The 24,565-nt window shown below is 44.9% G+C and overlaps 1 protein-coding gene across 1 annotated transcript in view; it reads right to left on the reverse strand.

Annotated features, from left to right (window-relative positions):
* LGR5 (leucine rich repeat containing G protein-coupled receptor 5) overlaps positions 1-24,565 on the reverse strand; it is a 206,500-nt gene that overhangs the window by 92,655 nt on the left and 89,280 nt on the right. Inside the window, exons 3-4 of the mRNA XM_029597180.1 lie at positions 20,814-20,885; positions 16,032-16,103 (exon numbers count right to left, since the gene is read on the reverse strand). Coding sequence (XP_029453040.1) covers positions 16,032-16,103; positions 20,814-20,885 — 144 coding nt within the window. The remainder of the gene's footprint in view (positions 1-16,031; positions 16,104-20,813; positions 20,886-24,565) is intronic.

The raw sequence follows: 24,565 nt of genomic DNA on the forward strand, positions 1-24,565 counted from the left end.
CGATATGATTTGATATCTTTGTTCAAGAATGTCGGTATAGAAAAATTCGAAATAATAATAATAATAATAATGACGCCCTGGTAGCGGCCACATGGGACTGAAGAACAGAGATCAGACACAGTTTAATATTTAAAAGTATGGATTTTTACAGGACTGTTCTAGGGTAGGGGGTGGGGCTTATGGACCCATTTCCCAGATATTTTTAGTATCTAGCCATGCTGCTGCAGGTTGATCTGCTCTCATCTTAACACAAAAATGCTCAATTTCTCCCATTAGTGGTGTTTTATGCGGGGGTTTCAGTTTTAACCAAAAAGCCAAAGCCCTAGTTATAATCTTTCACAAGGCGGGGTCTCAAAATGTGACGGCAGTGAACTTCACTCCTGTGCCAGGATACGCGCAGCTGCTTGGTTAAACCGTCTATCTGCACTTCTAATCCTTTACCGCCCCATGGCATGTGATGTCTTCCATGTATGATGCACACAGTCTTTAAAATGCTCACATCACATAGCTCCCACTGAATAAAACAGGTTCTCTCTTCTTAAAATAGCTTCTTGGCACCTACAATCAGAAATTCTGGGGGTTTGGAGAGTTTTTCTTTTCACTTTACAATTAGTATTTCAAGGATTCTAGGTGAGAACCTACCAGCTGGCCCTGTTTTCTAGCTAAATATTTTTCTCATCTTAGTAAAGATACAGAATAGCTGTCAGGACTGGTTAAAGAAAATTCTTCCATTATAAAATATTAGACACAGCTTTACCTTTTATGCAGCCTAGAGAAGTTCATGAAATGTATTCATTGAGAAGAATGATCACGATTCATTTCCCAACTCAAAAGCCTAATGGTAAACTAAAGGTTAAACAATAAGTGTAGATACTTAAAAAATTCTCATGCTTATGTTATAACTAGAGGCCCTGGTTCCAGCGAGAGATTTTTCATGCTTCTGCAGCAGATGTGGCAGATTTGAATAATTTTGCACATAGATTCACACCTCTGACTGCACAAAAAAAAAAGTCAATATTTTATTGAAAACCAGTCACACTTTTTAAAAAAAATATTTAAACTACATACAAATAAATGTATCAAGTACAAAAATCAATGGTGTATCATGACAGTACAATATATAGAGCCCGATTTTATAACAGAGCTTAGGGCTGAAGTCCGTGTGTACAAAGCACAGGTGGACTTTTCACAGAATTTGCAAAGAAGACTTACACACACAAATCCACTTGGAAAATGAGCGGATACAGGCAAACCCCTGCGTGCTATACACGTGCTCACTGATACTTGCATGGGAGCAGGTGTAAATACTCGTACATTTACGCATATTGCGATGCATTTTCAAACGTTATGTAAAATTAGCATGTACGCGCACGAGTAGCCTCTACTCTTAGGGCCTGATTTTTAAAACCATTTCCTTGAGTAAAACTGGGCTTTATTCGAGTAAATGCACTTTACTTGAGTAAGTGGGTTTTTGAAAATTGCTACAATATATGCCATTGAATTGTCCATAGGATTTACTCACATAAATGCACTTTACGTGAGTAAATAGCGTTTGAAAATTGCTACAATAGTAGTTACATTTATGCGCATGACTCCTTTTGAAAATTACCCCCTTATATTCCATATTTTATAGAAGTCCTAAATATGCATTTTTTGCACTTTTGCATGCACTGATATGCATATAAAAAAAAAAAAAAGGGATGGTCTGGGGCGATCTGGAGCATTTACGTGGATAAGTTGCTATTTTAAAAGACACAGATTTATCAACTTACTTGCATGATTTTACACCTGCTAACTATCTGGAATAAGTGATATTAAACATGTTTGTTCTGTAGTACAGATTGGGTGGGAGGTCTGGGTGAACTGTGAGAGCTCAGGCTGAAGAACCAGGAGGGTCTCGATGACCTGGAGAAGGTCTGGGTAAACTGGTGGAGTAAGTGGTAAAACTGGTTATTTCCTTTATGCACACGTTTTAAAATACATCAGTTCACATAAGTCCTGCTTTACTTTTGTGCATAAAATATGCATGCATATATTTTTTAAGTAGGTAGGAAAAAGTACACGTTCAGTGCACTGCATTGCACCTAAGCCTGCATATGTGCCTTAGGTTGCAAGGTACAACCTCTGCGTAAGTTTCAAAAAGCTTGTGTGTGTGAAATGGCATTTCATGCGAATACGTTTTGGAAATTCATCCCACAAGTTACAAACCTTTTACCTGTGAAATGTTACTCCTTTTGGCTTGAATTGAAATAGTGCAACAATCCTTTTTATATTTTCTTGAGAAAATCCTTGCCCTCTTTCTGAGTCTGAGCTTGTGTGTACTTTGATTCGTCATGCTAATTACACAAAGATATGTGCATATATAGGAGGTAATTTTCAAAGGAGTTACATAAATAAAAGTAGCATATACCATACCGATTTTCAAAAGCCAATGTATGCAACATGACCCGGTTTTTACGCGCATAAATCTTTTTGAAAATTAACCCCCGTATTGAGCATATGGCCGCAGACACAGAAAGGGGTTGAACTTACACAAGTTTGAAACCTGTCAGCCGCAGTGCCCGTCGTCAGGGCTTCTCTGAACCGAAAGGAATGCCCTCTCTGCCAGCTGTGAGACACCAGCGGTTGCAGACTTCCAAAAATACTCCAGTTACAAAGACCTGGATGCATAGTTGACCGCATTCAGATGTAAGATTAACTTCAAGAACTATATCAAAATCATGTTTGGTTTGGTTTTAAAGAGATCTTCCAGGGATGGTTTGGTTTTAAAGAGATCTTCCAGGGATCAAACATTCTGACTAATTTCTCTGTCCACTCCTGCATCGCACCTGCCCTCCTGTTCCCTTCAGGAGGGGGAGAGAGTGTCTTTCATCTACTCCAGCTTCAGCCTCACCCCTCTCCCCTCATTCCTCATATACATCTATTGCCCGCAGGCTGTTTTTGCAAGGGAAGGGGCTGAAGCAGGAACAGACAGATAGCTGAGAGAGAAAGCAGGCACCCTGTAACTTTCTTCCAATGATTGAATTAAAGGGTGGGAAGGCTTCAGGAACATCGTTAGTTACGTGGCAACAAGCTAATTATGCCACTTCTCTCATGGCCACACAATCGTGAGAGCCCAGGGGCACCGTCTATAGCACTAACAGACTGTGAGCACAAGCAGAACTCCCTCAGAGACAAAAGTGTCAAAGTAAAACGTTTCCTCTAGTTAGCATAGTCTGTGGTATTACCTTCTCCCTTTAGCTGACTTTTTCTGGTTTACAGAAAATCACATACCAGCAGTTTCTAAGAGATGGTCAACCATCTCCATCATGTTCTGCGACATCAAGATTCAAGAACAGCGACAATGCTGGTAATGTCACATAGAGATTGAAAATTACCTCCAAATAGACTTGCAGCAGAGAGTTACCCAGAGGTTGTGCATCTAAATTTAGCATAAATGTACATAAGTAGCATGTACATGCATATATTTTATATATACATTAGAAAACAGCTAAGTTAGCTAGCCAGATCCGGCTAACTTACATGGAATATGCTGCTGAATATCCCTGTATTCAGCAGCACTGCTTATCCGGATAAGTAGCACTGAATACAGTCACATACAATGGAGGCAGTGCATGCAAATCTCTCATGCATATTCATTGTGCATATCCTGAAAATCTGGCCCTTTTGTGGCTCTCGAGGACCAGAATTAACCACCCCTGGTCTAGGTGAATTGATGAAGGTATTGGAGAACTAAGAATGTGTGCAAGTATTTTCAAAAGGAGAGTACATGCACAATTTATAAAATATCTGCCTCCATGTTTAATTCTGGGTTATTATGTACAAATTGTTACAATTACTACACACAAGAATTTGCCATACTGGTCAGACTGAGGGCCATCAAGCCTAGTATGCTGTTTCCAACAGTGGCCAATCCAGGTCACAAGTACCTGCCAGGATCCCAAACAGTAAATAGATCCCATGCTGCTATTATACGGTGATGAGTAGTGGCTATTTCTTAAGTCTACTTGCTTACAACAGTTCATTTACTTCTCCTCCCAGAATTTGCCCAAATCTTTTTTAAACCCAGCTACACTAATTGCCTTAACCACATCCTCTGGCAATGAATTCCAGAGCTTAGTTCATGCACTGAGTGAAAAAGAATTTGCTCCGATTTGTGTGCTCCTCTCTCTATGAATTTACTTTGCATACTGAAACATTCGCATGCACTTTTGGGGCAGAAATATGTGGTGTTTTATGAACCGTGCAATCCTTGACACAGTTTATAACAGCGGTTCTCAGGTGGAGTGTTGCGAAACGCAGGTATTAAGCCACAGCAGGTACGTTGCCATCCTCCACTGGCAGCTTCCTGGTCTCCTGCTGGCCCGGCTGTTCTTCCCACCCCCCTTGGCGGGATGCAGAGAAAAAACTTTCCCTCCTCCCGGTCTTGAACATGCCGATAGCCCGGCCGGGACGGTGGTGGCAGCCCGGCCCCTCCTCCTTCCCACCCTGAGGAAATGGTGCGTGGTGGGAGGAAAGAAAGCGCATGTCGCCCGTCAGAAGTGCCAGCAGCATTGGCCCCGTGCAGCAGGGGGAGCTGGCGCTGAGCAGTAGGAGGCAGAGCAGCCTTAGCCCCGTCCCAGCTATATTTTCATAGCTGGTTCCTTTTTCCCCAAAAGTTTTATAGCAAAGCATTCTGTGCCGCATAGTCCTGCCTTTTACTCCTGAAACAAGAAGAGAGAAAACCCAGGCTAGAGCGGAATGGAGAGCTGAATTTGATTTAAAATGGTCCTGTTCATGGAGTTATCCGGTTATCGTACCATAAATATTCTTTGTGCTATCTAATCTGTTCCAGTAAAGTGCTGCTTTTCTTATTACAGATAAAACCTTTCCTGTTATAAAGGTAAATAATCTGCCCTGCCTGCTGTATAGAAAAAATGCAAACATTCTGGTTTACCTCTGCTGTATTCTTGCTATATCAAGCTCATTACACATGCAGAGCTGTATTATCTTAAAAATCTTATCTGCTTTTTAATATAAAATGTAGCATATGAGTCTAATCTTAGCAGCAAAGAAAACCAAACCATAGAAATGGGGTGTTTAGTTTGCCCATATCAGTTGCTGATAAACTCAAATGCAGACTGAAGAATAACTTCCTTATCATTAAGGTACCTAAAATGTTCCAAAGCATTTTGGAGTGAATACATAAAGCTAGCGGGTGTTGACTGCAGCCTGCGTTTTGCTACAGTCAGTGTAACCGTGTGACCGTGTGGTCTCTGCCTTCATTAAGGCCCCAGTTTCATTTGATGGCCACAATACATCAACACATTGCTTTTGATTCCAACCTCTCGTTGCACCTTGCATCAACAGCACTCTACCTAAGGGCCGACCTCCTTCCATTTCCGTAGGATTGTAGGTCTCCCGCTGGTTCATCCTAAATACTATTTCATGAGTTTGCTTTTTCATACTTGAACATTACTATATCACAACTCTTCTATGAGCTTCTGAACAATACCTTTGGGTAATTTAGGGCCAGGTTCATTAAGGCTTTTCTCCCATTTAATGTCTAGGGGAAAAACCCTTAGTGAATCGGGTACTTAACTTGTCGCAATGATGTGATGTTTGGCTGCAGCTCGCCTCAAGTACTTTGTGTGTCAAGGAAGCAGGTCCTGAACTGAAGAGCCGAAGATAAAGAAAAGTATTTAGGGTGCCGTTAAGGAATTGGAAGCAGGTGTAACTTGCACAACAAAGGTAGGGGGGGGGATTTAGGTAGGGCTGGGGGGTGGGTTAGATAGGGGAAGGGAGGGGAAGGTGGGGGGATGCGGAAGGAAAGTTCCCTCTGAGGCCGTTCCGATTTCAGAGCAGCCTCAGAGGGAACGGAGGCAGGCTGCACGGCTCGGCACATGCAGGCTGCCGATTTTGCGCAGCCTTGCACTCGCCGACCCCGGATTTTATATGATACGCGCGGCTACATGCGTATCTTATAAAATCCGGCGTACTTTTGTTTGCGCAAACAAAAGTACGCGCCTGCGTACTTTAAGATCTACCTCTATGTGCGCACAATCCAGTGTAAAACTATGCATAGAGATTAACACGCCGCCACTTAAATCCCATGTTAATGAGAGCATTAGCTATTAGTCCTTGATGCGGAGAAGCAGGTAAGGCATAACTCATGGCTTCTTTATGCTGGACATTTCACTCTTGATCAGAGCGGGAGCAAAGCTGCTTGAGCTAATGTTAGTCAATAGGGATGAATTCGAAGTTCGTGGTGCGGGCATCCTGTCCTTGGAACGTACGTGCACAAAACACAAGTTGGATTAGATGCCAAATATAGTCCAAGTGTAAGCTTTATTTGGATGGAGACAAAAGCTTACACTTGAACTATATTTGGCGTCTAATCCACATTATTGCCTAAACGGCTTTTTTAGACAGCCTTCCCTCTTGCTTTATCAGTCCAAAACACAAGTTGTACACAAATCAAGTTTTCTGCACATAAAGCATGTTTTCTGCACAGAAAATATGTTTTGTAGGCAGTGGGGGTAATTTTCTGGAGGATTTATGCAGGTAAAAGTTGCATATATCGTAGCCATTTTCAGAAGCCCTTTTACACAAATGGGAGCGTGGGCAGCATATACGTCTCAGCGCGCACACATACATACGCGCGCATGTTATAAAATAAAACTGGGTGCACAGATACACATGCCTCGGCTAAGTCTGCTTACGGATGCACAACTGCTTGTATTGTATAGCAGACGCGTGTCCAGTCCATCCACCGATTTGCCCAGTGTTCTGTTAGGAGGACCTAACCCCTCTGGCTCTTTAGCTCACACTCCCCCAGTTACCCCAGATGTCCTTAACTTTAAAAAAAAACCTTACACTGCCTCCAAAGGAGAAGTAAATGTATGCGGCACTGTTCCCGGGCACGCGCCCAGGTACCTAGGTACTTGCATGCATCTCTTAGCCATGCGCTGAAATGCCCATGCCCCTTTTTGGGTTGACAGGAGATATTCTCGCATCAACGCTTGTGCGCGCATCTGCCCGCCTTATAAAATAAGGCAGACGCGCGCGCAAGTCCCAGATGTGCCCCATCTCCCAATTTCAACGCGTGTTCAGCTTTTAAAGTGCACTTACATGCATAAAACCTATCAACAATTCAATAGCATATATTGTAGCAGTTTTCAAAAGAGTATTTACATGTAAAACCCAGTTTTCAGCACATAAACCCTTTTGAAAAATTACCCCCGAATGTTTCTGCGCAGAAATTGCATTTTGTGTACAGAAATCTTGTTTTATGCTCAGGAGACACTGTGAGCACAAAACACGTTTTATGCACAGAAATTGTACGTGCGTTTTTGAACAGCAGCATCCAAGTCAATTTCAAGAGTCTAGGAACAGAAATAAAGGTCAACGAGGAGAAAAAAAAAAGTGATGCCTTTTTATTGGACTAAGAACTTTAATTAGGATTCTGTTCTTATTGTCTTTCCAAAGCTATGTTCAAGTCATCGTACAATTCAGGTCCAGCAGGAACGTCCTTGCCCAGAGGGCTCCTAATCTAAGCTAAAGGAGGATGAGGTGCCTGAGTGGGAGAAGTGAGATTCCCAGTCACTGGGTAGCCTTTTCTTGTTGGCCTTTTTTTCTGTGCCTTCCAGTGGACTAACGTGGCAACCACCCTCCTTTCTCCAACATTAGCCAGAAAGGATGCTGGAAGACGCGACGAGAGGATGAGGGATGACGGAGCAACTGCAAAGCATTTCCTGAGAGAGCAAGAACCGACGGAAAGAGAAGGCCGTGTGCTGGGTTTAGCGTTTAACAGGACCGACTTGCCGGCCAGAGCTCCACTGTGCAGATATTATGAACCCCACCCTCCCATCCCCCACAAACAAACTGGCATAGATGAAAGTGGACCAGACAGACATAATTGCTGGCATGTAAATGTTTAAAAACTGTGTATTTGTTTATCATTATCCAAAATAAACTGGCCGTATATGCTTGGGTAAACATTACTGTTCAAAACCAGGAATTTCCATTAAAGCAAAAAAACAAAAAAAACCCAAATCCCAGCTACCAATTACAGTCACAATAGAAGTATTTGTATAAGCCCTCAGGCTACTTTGTATTAACCTTTGTTAAAACATGTTGTGCTCTTAACTATAAAGGAAGAAAACATTCAGTAATAAGGTCACTGACCTGGACTACTGACATCTCTACGGCTACATCCAATCATTCAATCAATGAAACATGATACATCTGAGAACACTGAGCAGGGCCATGCACCTCAATGGAGCTAACAGTCCAAATATCAGCCAGGGGCCATTATCAGCGGCTTCACTCGCTTCGGGTCGCAATGAGCAGGGGTCCCACTTGTTACAGAAAGCCTCACCGAACTGAACTACCATCTGCTCCCCAAATGTGGTCCAAATACAACCGGTGAGCCTCTGAGGAGCAGCAGCCACCCTCCCACCCCCACTAGTACTGCCTAGAGAGCCCAACAAATTATTTGGGGATTTTGCAAGCCATCTAATTAGCCTATCCAGACTTCTCAGGCAAACACGGGCCCAAGCAGAAACTCATAATCAGGCAGACACAGCAAAGTCCGCGGGAGAGCGGGCGAGTGCCACTGTCCTGCGCGCGCGATTCAGTATTTAAATGAGGGCCTACAGTAAAAAGAGGTGCTAGGGACACTAGCACGTCCCTGGCGCCTCTTTTTGGACAGGAGCGGCGGCTGTCAGCGAGTTTGACGGCCGACGCTCAATTTTGCCGGCGTCGGTTCTCAAACCCGCTGACAGCCACGGGTTCGGAAACCGGACGCCGGCAAAATTTAGCGTCCAGTTTTCAACCCGCGAGCCGCTTTCAAAATTTTTTTTTTTTTTTTAAACTTTAAGTTTCGGAACCTCCGACTTGATATCGCCATGATATTAAGTCGGAGGGTGCACAGAAAAGCAGTTTTTACTGCTTTTCTGTGCACTTTCCCGGTGCCGGCAGAAATTAGCGCCTACCTTTGGGTAGGTGCTAATTTCTGAAAGTAAAATGTGCGGCTTGGCTGTGAATAAGGGGTAAAGCTAGTGTGTCGAAAACGCGCGCACAAACGCGGGTTAACAGTGCGCTCCGCCGACCTGTATGTGCTTAAAAGAAGCTGGGATACTTTTGCTTGAGCCACGTGTCCTGTACTAGCTTCTCTGCAAACTTGTGAATATTCCCTGTAATAATGCTCACTGCTTAAAGGCCAGAATGAAGGCCAGAATGAAGGACAGAATGAAGGCCAGAATGAAGGCCAGTTGACCCATCCATCCCTGCCTGCTACAAGGATACATCCAGGCTCTAGATGGCCACTCACAGGCTAACGCCGCTTTGCAAGTCAGCTTTTGTTTGCTTTCTCATAAGTTCTCCGCCTCGGATGCAGTTATTACTCTGCTGTCAGGCAGACTTCAGGAAAAGTCACACCACACCGAATGCCACATTTCTCAGAATGCACTCGCTAATCCTGTTAACATTAGCATGGATAGTTTACTGCTACTTTTTATCTGCTTATTGCTCCTGGTTTGTCAGCATTATAGTGAACCAGCTGCGTGGGCTGGGATTTAGGGGATATTTTTTTTCTTAAATTAATGTCATGCTTTAATCTTATGATCGTATTGCGTATGGTTTGTATTTGAGACAATTGTTGTAGTTTCTTGCTACACTTCAGTTATGATTTTATTGCATATTCCATGCATTTGTTATAATTTTGTTCATCACCTGGAGCAGGAGACAAGCAATTAAGAAGGGTAATAAATGAATGAAACTCGCACATGCCTTAGCAAAATCAGAAAGACTTAATAGCATTAGGGTCAGTAAGACAGAACATGGGTGGGAAAACGTCACCCCCTCAAGCCACATCTCTCCTGTGGGAGGCTTCAATCCATCCCGCAAATGGTGAGATGGTTTACTTAGTTATTTAAAAAAAAAAGTGTGTCTACCGCAAAGGAGGTAAAATACAATAAAAGCAGTTTTTCAGAATGAACACAAAATAAAACTATATTACAGCATCCCAGACAATGTCAACCTGAACTAACCCTGCACCCTCTCCAACCTCCCTTGCACTACTAACCAACCATCCCTGTCTTCCCCCATTCCCAAACCTTAATCAGAAACAGATGGGCTTTGAGCAATTTCCAAAATCTTAGATAAATTTACTCCATTTCTCATCACCATAGGCAAACTGCGCCAAACCCGCGGTGAGACAGAAGTAAAAGGCCCACCTGGATCGATGCCGAGATCTAAACTTATAACCAGAACGATCCCTGGAGAAGCCCCAGACGACGGGCCTGGCTCATGCCACGCCAACTTAGCTGCCAGGCACGGAGGTCCATCTGAGCAGGGATAGCAACTTAAAAACTTTTCCCTTTCTGCAAAGGGTATTATGCCCCAGCCGAAGCTGAAGCCCCGTTCCCTCCCAGTCTGCCTGCACCCCAGCCGCGCAGCCCTATTCAACCAAACAGCCCGGTACTCCACCAACAACCCATTACGATAATCTAGCACCCCAGCACGAGGGATAACACAAATCTCAACCGCATCCCTATCCAAAAACGGTTTCATTGGGAGAATTGAGTTTTTTTTAAACCACGTACCTGGCCCACAAAGGCCTCCACAGAAAAAGCCAAATCAAGTCACCCCACAGCGTCTCACTTTATCTGAGATCACAATCACCCGTTCACCCATCATCAAAATCTCAGTTTTTGATTTAATACCAACTGACAATTACCTAACCATCTGGCATTTTTATCCAGACAAAAATGTAACCAGCCAATTATCTCACCCAAATTGCTCTCCACTGCAAACAGGAATTGGATGTCACACACACTCCCTTGACATCCAGCACCCAAAAAAAGCTCCATCAATGGCCGCGTAGAGATGTTAACAATGGGGATATAAACAGGAACCCCCGTGGCACTCCATGTCGCACCTTTTCCAAATGAGAACACTCATCCCCAGTTTGAATCCTCTGACATCTGCCTTGGGAGAAGGATGAAATCCCGGCATCCACCGTTCCACCCAGCCACGCTCGCTGACGTCTACATTAGGAATCCCACAAGCCACCACGTTAAGATTACGAGACAAGTCTGGCTGAACTAGCTTAACTGATTTCCCCACATCCAGATACCGTCAGGGACGCCAGCTCACCCTCTGTATTATAACCCGGACTAAATCCCAGCTGGATATCCGCTAAGCCACCTGATCTTTCAACAAAACGCCTCCCAACTGATGACAGCAACAGCACGTCCATTCCACTTGGAGGTGACACATGCGGGCTGGGAGTGATGGCGCCAGTCCCATGCTTCTCAATCCCCCCCCCAATTCTCCAGTTGGAACTTTTCACTGACCCTCCCATGTGGCCCCCTGGGCCAAACGTTTTCCCATCCCCTAGATTAGAACACTGAGGATGATCCTGGGCCAAACCAGAGGACCAGGGAGCCCAGCATCCTGTCTCCAAAAGTGAAACTTTGCATTACCCCAGAGATCCATTTTCTGCTGAATACTGACAGAAGAAAAAGAGGTGACAATCCCCCAAATCTACCTCCCTATTAATTGTTACTAGTCCTATCCCCCAGAAACCTGTCCAGAATTTTTTTGTTTTTTTTTTTAAACCGGCTTTAGCACTAGCCTTGACCACATCCTCTAGCAACAAACCACACAGTTTAATTGTGCACCGACTGAAGAAATGCTCTCAGATTTGTTTTAAATCTTCATGATGATGTTTCCTTTAGCCCTACAACTATTCAAAAGGGTAAGAAACTGTTCCCTATATTAAATTAAAGAAAAAAAAAAAGCCTATTCTGCATCTCTCAGAATCTGGCCACCTATACTTAGGGCTCCTTTCGTGCGCTGTGGGCCAGTGTTTAAGTCCTCTTGCCCCTCCGGACTCCGGGAACACCTCACAGGCTGCACAATTTTTTCTGCAGCTAAATTTATCCACCTAATAAAACCAGATCTAGCTGCTGTTAGGGAGGGGGGGGGGGGAGTTTATAGACTTTTGTTTCTTATAAATTATAGCTTTTCAGATAGGCCCTTACTGTACTGACGCACAAGAATGTAACATTAAACAAAAAATGATGTCGCACTTAGGCAGCTAGGCCTCCCCAAAATTAAACCTCTTTCCTCTACACGCTCCCATTTAATAAGCGTGCGTGTTGGTATGAAGTCTGCGGATGCTTTACGGATGGGCTTTGCACCCATTATCAGAGGGGAAAGTCCGAGCACAGCTTCCCTTTGATAATTGCCCTGGGGGGGGGGGGGGGGGGGGGAAAGTTCATTGCTGACGTCCGAGCACCTCCGCAGCCGGGTAAGAGCCGGGCCAAGTTTCAGACCCTCGATTTATGCGGGTTAATGGCTTTCTGATAACGTCCCCGCCCCGATATCGGGTGGCGGCTTATTTTAAAACGTTACCGCGCTGAATTTTACACGCGGCTTCAGCTTCGCAATCCGCTGAGCCTCCAGTTTTAATTCGAATCGGATCTCGAAAGCACATTCGGATATTTTCTGTGATAGGGCGCCTTCTTTGATTGGCTGAGCTACTGTCGACGTTACGAAAACGGACGTGATGGAACGTTATTTGGCATGAAAAATAAAAATAAAATTAACGTCGCATCCTTTTCACAGATTCTCTTTCCAGCAGAATTACTCTCATACTGATACAGTGAGGACGGATACCGTTTAGAGCACAAATGAAATCACAGTCCTCCTGATAAAAAAAAAGGTCTGAAGAGTCTCCTTTTTCTGGCACTTCCCTGTGCTCCCTAGTGCAGGGTTTCTCCCCAACCAATCGGACCTGATCAAGCGTGCGACACAAAGTCACCACTGCCCGGTCCTCAGGTCCAGAGCAGCACCTGCTCTCGGCACCTCACAGCCGAGAGGCGGCATCAGCAGCAGCAGCTCTCGGACACGCAGGGCTTCCTTCCCGAGCGCACGGGCAGCCGCGCCTGCTACGGCCACAGGCCCCGGAGCGCGGCAGGAATTAAACGGGCGGCACGAGGGGGCACGGCCAGTCGAGTCCTGCTTTGCGCAGCTCCCTCCCAGCGTCGAGAGCAGCAGCAGCAGCAGCGTTTTGAGCTGTGGCAGCCACGTGCGTCGCCTCCAGCGGTCACCGAGGTAACCCACAGAGCCGGCTACCCGAGCCACGGATCTAGAGGGAAACTGGAGTGGCGAGTTCCACCGAGGAAGGAGTCCACGCGCGAGGAGGAGCGGGAGTCTGCAGGCGGCACTGAAGCGGGGGAGCATTTGCAGGCTGAGGACCTGGGGTAAGTGGGCAGTGGACCCAGGCTCTCCGCTTCAACGGCAGGGGAGAAGGAAAAAAAAAAGGGTTCGCACTCACAAAGCGGGGAGTAGCTGGCTTGTTACGGCGGTTACTACCCCAAACCAAATGTGCCTAATACTTCACTTTCGATGCATATCCAGCATAGCTCTCTGCTTCAACGGCAGGGGAGAAGAAAAACAACCAATAAGGGCTGTATAACATGGTCTGGGAAAAAAACAAATGAGCATGGGTGCAGCTTGCTTATTGCGGCGGCTACTACCCCTAGCTAATCAGGCTGGATGTTTCACTTGGATGCAGCTCCATCACTGCTCTCTACATTGATGGTGGAGGAGGAAGGGAAATAGAACCAAGAGCTAAGAGAAACAGATAAGTATGAGAGAAAAAATGTGTGAAGCTTGCTGGGCAGACTGGATGGGCCGTTTGGTCTTCTTCTGCCGTCATTTCTATGTTTCTATATGAGACAGCTGTAGAAGTAAAGACCCATCTTTGCACGACAGTGGGGCCAAATTGTGTTTGAAACCCAAGAAGGTGTTACTGAAGAATATATATATACACATATAAATATACGAGAGGAGTTGGGTTCATGTTCTGAGAGGATGGCTGGACCCAGCTGCAGGGACTTGGGACGTTTTATTGGGATCCAGGAAGGCTCTCGAGAGTGGAAGGACCTGGATGTGATCTCGAGGAAGAGGGGAAAGTAGTCCCACACTCCTCACCTGGCAAGGGAGATGATCCAAGAGTGGCTTTCCGGGGTGGGGGGTGGGGGTGTCAGCTTGAGGGCTGCCGGACTGGGAAACCTTCCAGCAGAGTTGCTGCTGAAAGAATATTAACAGAGATTCCTCTCTGAACCTGTGTCAGGAGGCGTTCCCAGTCCCCTGTTGGGAAGGAGTCTGCAGCTAGCTGGCAGGGCCCAGGAAGGCTCTTCTTAACAGCGCCAGCTTCCCGCCGACTGCAGTGGGCGGTTACGGGAACTTCATTTCTGTGCTGCGAGTTTCACCTGCAATCAAGTTAACCAGTAAAAGGATTTAATATTTCAGACTGGAAAACCAGCAGAAGACCTCCAGAAAGCCTGGGGGGGGGTGGGGGGGCTTGAAAGACTTCCCCGCCCCCCTCGCTGGGTAAAGGAACCGGGGGGGGGGGGGCAAGCAAAGTCCTGGCAGCCGGTGAAACAGGGGGTTTAACGCGCAGTATAACACGATGGCGCTCTCTGAAAATGGAGCCTCCGTTTATTTCTAAAGCCAGCGGCGGGGCTGCTCCATCGCCCCGCGTCCAAACCTCTGGCTCCTTTCTGCTTTGGATTTAAAGCTTTGGAGAGGGACCGGCGGGGCTTTCACGGCTTCCTCGAGCTCTTCCTTTGGCCACGCGCCTCCCCTTTGAGTTTGCGCCGCCCGCTGCGTGGAGGCTGGCGGGCGGCGGCCGCGCGGCGTGTTCATTCACGTGGGTTTGCAAAGGTTGGGAAACGCTGCCCTAGCTCGCTGCTTTTTTTTTTTTTTTGCATCAGCTCCCTATGGGGGCAACCGCATTTTCCTTCTTTCAAACTGAAGACAAAATTGCTTCTCTTTTTCTTCTCGGTAGCCGAGGCCTAGCCGATACCTGTGGCCCGGTTACCATCGCTGCCTCCCGTTTTGTGGGCGCACCGGCCCTAGCACGTGGTTCAGCCGGCGTCCCCGCCACAGGTTAAGGCAGAACAATAGCCGAGCCCCTACCAAAAAAAACCCCTCAGGTCAGCCTTACAAAGCCTCTCTGAAAGGCCTTAAAGGTCTGTGAAAGGCTTTTTATACCTTTCCTCCCTTTAATGCTCCGACTCCGCACAGAAGCCAGTAAAAGCAGTCTCTTCATTCAGCCGAGAAACACAAGAGACACCTGTTGAACTGGGAAAAAAAAAAAAAAAGATAGCTGAAGTGCCTGAAACCAGAAACCTGAGGCTGCGCACAGAGTGTGAATGAAGGAAAGAATAAATCCTGGCTTTTCTTCTCCTCCTCAGAGTCGTTCCCCCCACACCCCCCCCCCCCTGGTATCCATTCTGCTCAGAGTGCCTTTTCTATTACCAACGCTTATCGCCCTATCTCTTCTCTGCTAGGCAGCTGTCTGAAGGTCTGACTGGCCACTTCCATTCATGGCTTTTTCTTTTTCCCTCTCTCTCTCTCTCTTTTTGTATTAAGTCGGGAGATACCGCCAGTCTTTTTGCATTGACAGCCTGGCTGCGTGGCTTCCCTTCTCTCCCCCGCCTGCTTCAGGGAACAAAGAAGGAGAGATGCTTTCACCTTATCTAGCAAACCCCATTGAAAAATGTAGCAAAACCTTACAGACCAACCACAAAGGAACCCCTGTTTGCCTGGCTTTATCTTACTCTTTAATACTTATGGAATAATGAGATTTCACTGGTTATATTCTTGCCTGCTGGAAAGGAAATCGTCTCAGACAGGCCGCAGTACAGAACACCTCAGATGACTCCCCAGGACATTTCAGGAAAATCAAAGGAAAGCTTGCAAGAGAGAGGACGGGGGAGAGGAAGGGGTGCTCTGGTTATGTTTTGTTTTTTTTTTGTGTCTCCGCTTGATAAGGAAATTTAGGAAACAGTGTCAAGATACAGGCTGAAGAAAGCGGGTTTTCCCAAAAGGGTTCTCGCCATTGTTTGCATTGTATTCCAGGATAAACTTGGTCCTTCAACTAAACAAAAAAAAAATGCCGCAATTAAAAAGTTACGTTTTAAAAAGACCGTTGGCAGCCACTAATGAGCCGACTAGAGCTTTGTACTTACAGGGACTGAAGAACGCGCAGATTGTGGAAAGCTTCGCTGGGGACCTGTTTCAGCTGGTTGTTCTGCAGCATCCTAGGTTATGAGAAAAGAAAGACAGAAGTGCCGGTCAAGTCCAGTGTTCACGGACGGGACGCCGCGGTGCTACTGCCGGATAAAACAGTCCAGGCAGAAAGGCCCTGCCCGCAGTCCCTTCATTAAAAAAATATATATTTTTTTCTTACTCTCTCTCTCACTGAGGTGCCCACAGCCAAGTACAAAAAAACCCCAAAACCAACCCAAAAAAATACAAAGCAATACAAAATGATCCATTTAAATAATCTCATATTTGCTGATTAACAGAATAAAAAAGGAAGCACACATCAAAACAGTGCCCGTATTACACGGGACAGAATAACCGCTTTGGCTTCTAAAGGCGGTTTTACAAATCAGTTGATTGACTCAAAATATTTCCCAGGAGCTGAGCAAAAAAAAGTTAACGCCTTTACAGAGTGCCTCTGCAGCTCGGAGTTACTTTCTGGTATCCATGCTGGCAGAATTTGTGCTCTCGGGTCTCTGCGTGCGCTGTGTCCTGTAAACTCAAGGACCACGTTCAGCACTCGTGCAAGCATTGGTGCTGCTCCTCCATCACGTCTACTGACAAATTACTGCCCTATTTCCAATTTGTGTTTTGGGGTTTTTTTGGCCAGATTACTGGAGAAATGGGTACTTCTTCTTCAGTTGATCGATTTTTTGGACAACAATATTTTGGATAGGTGGTCAATTTACTTTTAGAAAACAGCAGGGTACAGAGATATTGCGATTACCTTTTATGGATGAATTGCATTGCAGTTTAGAGTATGGGAAATCAGGAAATCTTGTCCATCCTTTGATACGATCCGTCTCAGAAAGCTATTGGATAGACTTTGTGCTATTGGTATTAGTGGAGTAGTTTTAAAATAGTTTGAAATTTATTTTTTTTTTTTTAAAGACAGCAAATATGTATGGCTGTCTTTAGGAATAGTATTTGATTTGAATTTGTCTTTAACACAGGTTAGAAACGTGGCTAAGACAGCAGTATTTTAAACTACAATTAGTCCGGCCATTAAGGAACTGGCACTCACTAGAAGAGGTCAGGCTGGTGGCCCAAGCAATGATTTTACTTTATTTAGATTGGAAGCCCAGTATGGAGTTACAAACTATAAGATGCAGGTGCTACAACGAATACAAAAATGCAGCTGCGCGGATAATGTTTCATTTTAAATGGGGAGTTACTATTAAGTCGTACTTAACGAAGCTCCGTTGGCTACCCCCATTAATCAAAGAATACAGTTTAAGGTCTTGGGTTTGTTACATAAAGTGATTTACTCCCGTGCTTATCGCTCGGCAGATGCACTGCCACAAGGACATTGTGCTCTTCTTCCCACCCTGGAGTAACCTTGGACAGACTGAGTAGGTCAAGAGGAAGGGCTGTCTCTATAATGTCCCCCAGATTATGAAACACTTGGCCTGATGAAGTCCCTACAGAGCAAGATTATCTTAATTTTCGGAAAAAAAATGAAAGCAATTATTTTTATTCAGGCATTTACCAATCTGTGAGGTTTTATATGTAAGCTAATCGTGTTCATTTGTTTGTGTCTTTATTTTATGCTTGTATACTGTAATCTGCATTGAATTTTATTAGAACTGCAGAATATAAATGATAGGTAAAGGACAGATTGGCCTATCCAACCTGCCCAGCTGTTTTCCTCTCTGGTCTTTACTACTTTTGAGTAGATAAGCATACACATTTCCATACTTGACACACCAGTTCGCTCTCCTATAATCTTTTATCCAACTTCTCAACCCTGATCATTCCACTGTCCTCTATATTGGTTCCCGTCATGTTCAAACTCCATAACAGCACTGGTGCAATAGACGCTTCCAGACCTTTGTCACCTTCTTTAGTTCCTACAAGTCCCATACTTAACATCCAAATTCCCACGTCATGTCTTACCACCAAACCACCATTGAAATTAGCGAAGCAGTTGTCCAGAACATCCAGCCATGCTTGTTGACGTTGGGGTTATAACCATGGCTGCTCCATGCAGGTTACTGAAGCCCGATGCAGCTGTACCGCTGTTAGGGCTGTAGCTATGACTGCTTCTTGCAAAGTAATTGAACTTCGGTTGTTAAGAGTTGTAGCCACGACCACTCCGTGCAGGTTACCCCTATGCTTTTAGGAGCATGGTGCACCCCTACAACCACTCCTGCCTATTGACTTGCATTTTCCCCATGAAGGTGATAGAGAATGACAGTATCTAAATTCACAGCAGCATGGGACAAGCACCGAGGATGTGCGAGGGAATGGTAAGAATTGTAAAGCTCTGGTGTGGATGGGCAAAGTAGACAGGGCTGTATTCTACTTGTTAGCCCCTCTCCCTACCACTGTGCCAATTTCTCTCCTAGTAGGCTATTCCACGTATCTACTACCCTCTCGGTAAAAATGTATTTAGCTATGCAACTGCAGATCATGACTCCTTGTCCTTGAAATTCAATGTTTATAGAAGCTTCACCTTCTTGTACTTTACTGAAGCTTGTCAAACATTTATAGATTTTCGTATCTCCCTTCTTCCCTCTGGCAAAAACACTGAATGGTGTATTAAATCTTTCTTGGTGGGACATCTGTTTGTTTTCGTTTACCTTGACAGAAAACGAACTTTGGAGTCCCAAAATGTAACTTTTGTTCTTTGTTTCCCTTGGAAAATGTGTCTCAATTTCTGATATGATAAGGCTGCTTCTACATTTCATGCCTGGCTGCTATGGCTTTGCATTTTCAAACTGTTCCTATATATCTGCACAGACAATGCTGTAAAATGTGTAGTGGAGGCCTCGATCACAGGCTTCAGATCTCTTCCCCTAAGAAGTTTTATGCTGTTCATTACCAAATAATGTTGGAGAAGAAATGTGACGGCCACTTTTCAATACAGAGCCACAAACACTAAGAGGTCCATATTCAGCCAGCCAGGATATTCAATGGCATGCCATGCTGCTGAATATACCCAGATACCTACCAAGTTTATCTGGCTAACTTAGAGCAGCCAGATAACAGATAAGGTAGAGCCCATCCCTTCGGACAAGTCTGCCCCTTCCCCAAAAGGTTCCCCAGTTCCTTACAAAGCTGAATCCCTCTTCCCTGCACCATCGTCTCATCCACGCATTGAAACTCCGGAGCTCTGCCTGCCTCTGGTGACCTGCGCGTGGAACAGGGAGCATTTCAGAGAATGCTACCCTGGAGGTTCTGGATTTCAGCTTCCTACCTAAGAGCCTACATTTGGCTTCCAGAACCTCCCTCCCACATTTTCCTGTGTCGCTGGTGCCCACATGTACCACGACAGCCGGCTCCTCCCCAGCACTGTCTAAAATCCTATCTAGGTGACGCGTGAGGTCCGCCACCTTCGCACCAGGCAGGCAAGTTACCAGGCGATCCTCATGTCCACCAGCCACGGACAATACATCACCTGGAGAGCAGGTCCTTGCTACAGGATCACTTCCTGCTGCACCAGAATGATGCTCTCCAACCAGACCACCTTCCTTCTCCAAGGCAGCACCAGGGCTGCCAGTCTGAAGTTGGGACTTGGCTACGATGTCCCCAAAGGTCTCATCTATATACCTCTCTGTCTGCCACTTTAGTCTCTAGAGATCGGATTCGTTCCCTGAGAGCCAGGAGTGCACACATGCAACCTCTCACCGGCAGGTAAAAAAAATCATACATGCGACACTCGATGCAGAAGACGAGAAGGCTCCTCCTTTTCCTGCTTCTTCTGCCATGAAAGAAAATCTTCTTGATGGTTCCCACATCTAAAGCTTTTGCAAAGCCACTCATTTCTGTTGCATTGGAAAATTAACACATCCAGCAAACACTAAAGTGCAGGAAAAAATGTGCATTTCTCTACGGCTACACTTTCCCTTTGACTGAGCTCCTGTAAGTGTGACAGCGAAGGATAGTTAAATATTGAAAGTTATATAATTTGTCATTTTGGGATGTAAAAATAAAGCTCAATAAGTAGCAGGTGATACTTTCCTTAATGGAGTAACTGAATGTATTTCTGACAAGCTCTGGAGAGCTAGTGTCAGTTTATCCTTTTGCTGAGATACACAGAGCAGTAGATAAATAAATAAATCAATAGTGCCCATGATGCGTTTCAGGGGAGGTCCCTATTTTCATTCTTTTTTCTCCTCCCCCCCCCCCCCCCCCACCCCATCTAGTACAGCTATTGCTCCAGGAACCCAGCACCCTCAATGGGCAGGTCCCCCCTCCCAATATTGTAGTTTCAGCTCTCCAGGAACCCCCTGCACTCTGTTTTGCCTTGGGCTCCACCCCCTCCTAATCAGCTCTACCAGTAGGTGTCAGCGTTGTTCAATGGCCGAATGCTCCATTCCTCCCTGTGGGCTGCAAATGCTGCCACCGCAGCACCCCTAGCTCTGCTCAGCCCAGGAAGCAGGAGGTGTCTCCTGCCCCCACCATGTTTCATCAGGAAAGCCGGGCTCCTTCTGTTTTGATAGCGGCACTCTACACAAACATTGAGTAAATTGCTTCTGGAAGATCATTTGAAGTTTTGAGGCATGCATGAACCGTGCTGCCATTCACACAAACACACACCATGGCAGCATGCAGCTGTGCGGAAGGCTATTCCAGAATGACTCAAAGGAAATTTAGGATCCAAATGCTTTAAGTTGAATGAATTTCTTGAAGCATTTCAGAGCTGATATCAGAAAAGTACTTAAAAAAAACCCAAAAGAGACAAGCGTAGAGAGTATACTTACAGCACTTTAAGACTGGAAAGGCCAGCAAACGCTCCCTTAGGAATGTATGTCAGATCATTTCCTGCAAGACGTCTACAAGGTTAAAAAAAGAGAAAAAAAAAAAAGATGAAATGCTTCTCTCTCCATCTGGCATTGATTTGGCTGTTAAATCGGATATCCTAACTTTTGTTCAACTACGTTGAATTGCTCTTGTCAAGTGTCGTTTCATGTCCCGATTTGCCATTGTAGTTCTTGTTTCAGAGCCAATAGCGAGGACAACACTGGGAGGTAGATATTTAAAGCCTAAACGGCTTATCCGGCTTAAGTTATGTGGATATTCAGCAGCACGGCTGTGCCGCCGAATATCTGCATGGAAGTCGCTCCTTCAGCTGGATAAGTTGTATCTGTCTAAGTTTAGACCAGCTATTGAGCAGATCTAACTTAGGTAACTTATCCAGCTAAGCAGCGCCGGCACGATCCTCTCACTGCCTGCCCATAAAGATCTCTGGCTAAGAGATAGCCAGATAAGTGACTTATCCAGCTACCTAGCAACCACTGAACTTAAGCGTATAACGCCCACTTATCTGGCTATCTTCTGGCTGAATACTGGGCCCTGGGAGTTTATCGTTCATTCCCTACAAGAGGTTCATCAATAAGCCTAAGAAAAAAGAAGAAGATTGAACATGGTGGCGCTTTTCGGTGCGAAAGCCGGCAGCAAAGACACCGCGGTGGTGGGAAGGCTGCCGGCTTTCGCAGGCCCAAGCCCCTTTTTCGCTGGATTCATCATTCTGAGAAGAATGATGAATCTAGGCCTTAGTTTATTTACAATAAGAAGAAAGACTGTCAAAAATCCATGGAGGGTAAAATGTAATTTGTTCTTGCAATAAATATTGATAAATTTCCAGGAAAAAAATGAAATAAAAACCGAAAATGAAGGTCCCTATCTATAATGTAGCACTCCCACCTTAAAACAAGTCCATTTGTAAGAAATCCTGTTTATATCAAACTGACGTCCCTGTAAAGTAGACCTTGTTTGTTATTTCCTTTAGGGATCAAAATCCACTGGGGGGAGAAAAAAAAAATCCTCCTGAGCACATTTGATGGCCGAATGTCTGTCATTTGCAGAAAGAGAGAACACAACAGTCAAACGCATGAGCAAGTCCCATAGAAGCTAAGGGGTATTTGTACAGGAGCAGTATTTTAATGACCACTTAAATCTCCCTTGCATTTGGTATCAGTAAAATCTAACGCTGAATTTTAAAAGCCCTATGTGCACAAGCTGCTCAGATGTTAAAAGGCCTGCGGCCACGCACGTATCTCCTGGTACACAAATTAAAAAAAGTTTGGCGAGAAAGGGGCAGGGTGTGCACATAGTGTGGGCAGGCCGGGACTCCAATGCATAAGCGTGTGCCGGGGTCCCCTACCGTGCTATGGACAGCATGTAAGTCATGTAACAAATAACACGCACTAGTCAGCAGGGTTTAAAGGGAGGCAAGTTAGCTAGGGGATTGAGGAAGTCCTTTACTTGGGCGAACTGGGAAAAAAGGCCAATTGCATCATTGCATGTACTTACTAAAATTCCCACTTGCGCGCTCAAGATGGCATTCATGCGCATGTCGATATAAAAATCATATGCACGGATAACCGACTTTATAACACACACACATATATGTTTAAGATGCGGCTGCATTATTGAATATAATATACCTCCAAAGTTAGCAGGATGTTTATTTGACGAAGGCCTGGATTTATCCATATTGCATGCGATAGCAAAAGGGACGTGTTTTATGCTAATAGACAGTTTATCGCAATTTGCGCTAATACCTATGCGAAGAGCTAAGTTAGCGCGAATTGCGATATATTTCCTGCATACAACCACTGGGGGACCATTTTTAATGACCTTCGGAGAGAGGAAACCCACCCAAAGAGGAGATTGGTGCAATGTTCTCTCCATCTAGCTTGATGGACTCTCTACATGGGTAACATCAAGCTAGGTGGAGAGAACATTGCACCAATCTCCTCTTTGGGTGAGTTTCCTCACTCCGAAGGTCATCAAACCTTCACAAGAGGGCACTGTTCTGTTCGTACGTCTCACTCTGCATGTCAAAGTGGCCCCTAACCCCTACACTACTACCTAAACCTCACCTCGAGTTACTAGGTGGGCCTCCCATAGAAATATAACTGCCTATCTAGGGAGCGGGCATTATGGCTAGGTGCTCTCTCCCCCCCCCTCCCCCCCGCCCAACATGGCTAGGCTAGTGCTCTTAACACTACTGAAAAAGGTGCAGCTAAAATCAGCATTAAGTCTGTGCAATAGGATTTCGCAAACTGGTAAACCCAGCCTGCCCCTAACTCCTCCTCTTTTTCGGATTTGCATCTTACCATACGATTATGGTGCTATCGCATGCGTTAACGGGGCTTTTCGCATGCGATAAGCCCTTAACGCATGCGAAAACGCCTTAGCGCATTTTGATAAATGACCCCCTAAATTTGCTATCTGGGCTGTGACTGAATATGAACCTTGAGCTTTCGAGCCATGTGGGTCTCAAACTTGCTTGCTACATCTTTGGACAACTTTCATACTGGCCCAATGAATTGCATCCCCATCTGGGAAAACACAACTTTTAAAAAGTCTGTTTTGACACGTCTGCTCGATCCGTCTAAGACCTTTCCCTATCATTCCTGATAAGCAGATTTAGAAAGCCACTCCAAGAGTCTCTTTTCTGACTGGATACTACTGCAGGAAAACTAAATAAAATGTAGAGATTTTTCGGGGGGGGGGGGGGGGGAGGGGGGATGATTCTTTTTTTTGGTTAATTTAAATCAAAATGTATAGATTGTTATTGTACGTAGAGCACTGATCTTCATCTTGACCTTGGATTTGGAAAGATGAGTTCCTAAATCCAGAATTTGTCTTAGCGGCTCGTCCTGTTTTCTGAGAATAGGGTGAAGGTGGGTTTTTTTTTGGGGGGGGGGGGGGTTATTTATTTAGTAGGGGCTGGTGATTGTATTATTCATCCAATAAGCATAAGGATCTCAATAGTGATGGTGTGACCAGTCATGGGTCTGGATTCCTACACAGATGTTTTATGAAGTGTACTTTCAGAGGTGTTTTCAAAATAAGAAAACTGTCATAACAAGGGGCTGTATTTCATTCTGCATCTGAGGCTCTTCCATCTTCCCTAGTAACACACAGTATGCTCCTAATTAATTATCACATCCCAGAATGCTTTCTGGCCTGGTGAGTGACTAGTAACAATTTTACCTGATAATATTGGTCTGTCGAGATTTGTTTTATTGTTGTGTACACTGTCTTAATGCTACGATTATATTGTAAACGGCAAAGAGATGTAATCAGTAAGGCGCTTAAAAAGTCTTTTTCAAATAAACTTGCAGGCCCGTACACCATAATGACACATAGGTCACAAAGAGAGAGCACGAGAGAAAGAGAGAGATTTGGCAGTACAAAGTCCCAGGTTTCAAATACTTAATCCAGGCCAGAGCTTACAGATCACATCACATCACAAAAGCATCTTAAAACTGAAACTGAAGCAGATAAAAGCTAAGTACAATATTTTTATCATCATGACACAGAATGTATATTAGACACTAAGCTGACAGGTAAAGTAGTCAAACATTTAAAATTAAACATAAAATACTACAGCTGCCTATTTTTATAACACTCTTTTCTAACACATTTTGGATTTAAAAAAAAAATAGTGACCCTATCCCCCAAATCTAGTTGTGCCATATTTGTGAGAGCCACCAGCTTC

The sequence above is a fragment of the Rhinatrema bivittatum genome, chromosome 4 (assembly GCF_901001135.1).
Source record: "Rhinatrema bivittatum chromosome 4, aRhiBiv1.1, whole genome shotgun sequence".
Lineage (NCBI taxonomy): Eukaryota > Metazoa > Chordata > Amphibia > Gymnophiona > Rhinatrematidae > Rhinatrema > Rhinatrema bivittatum.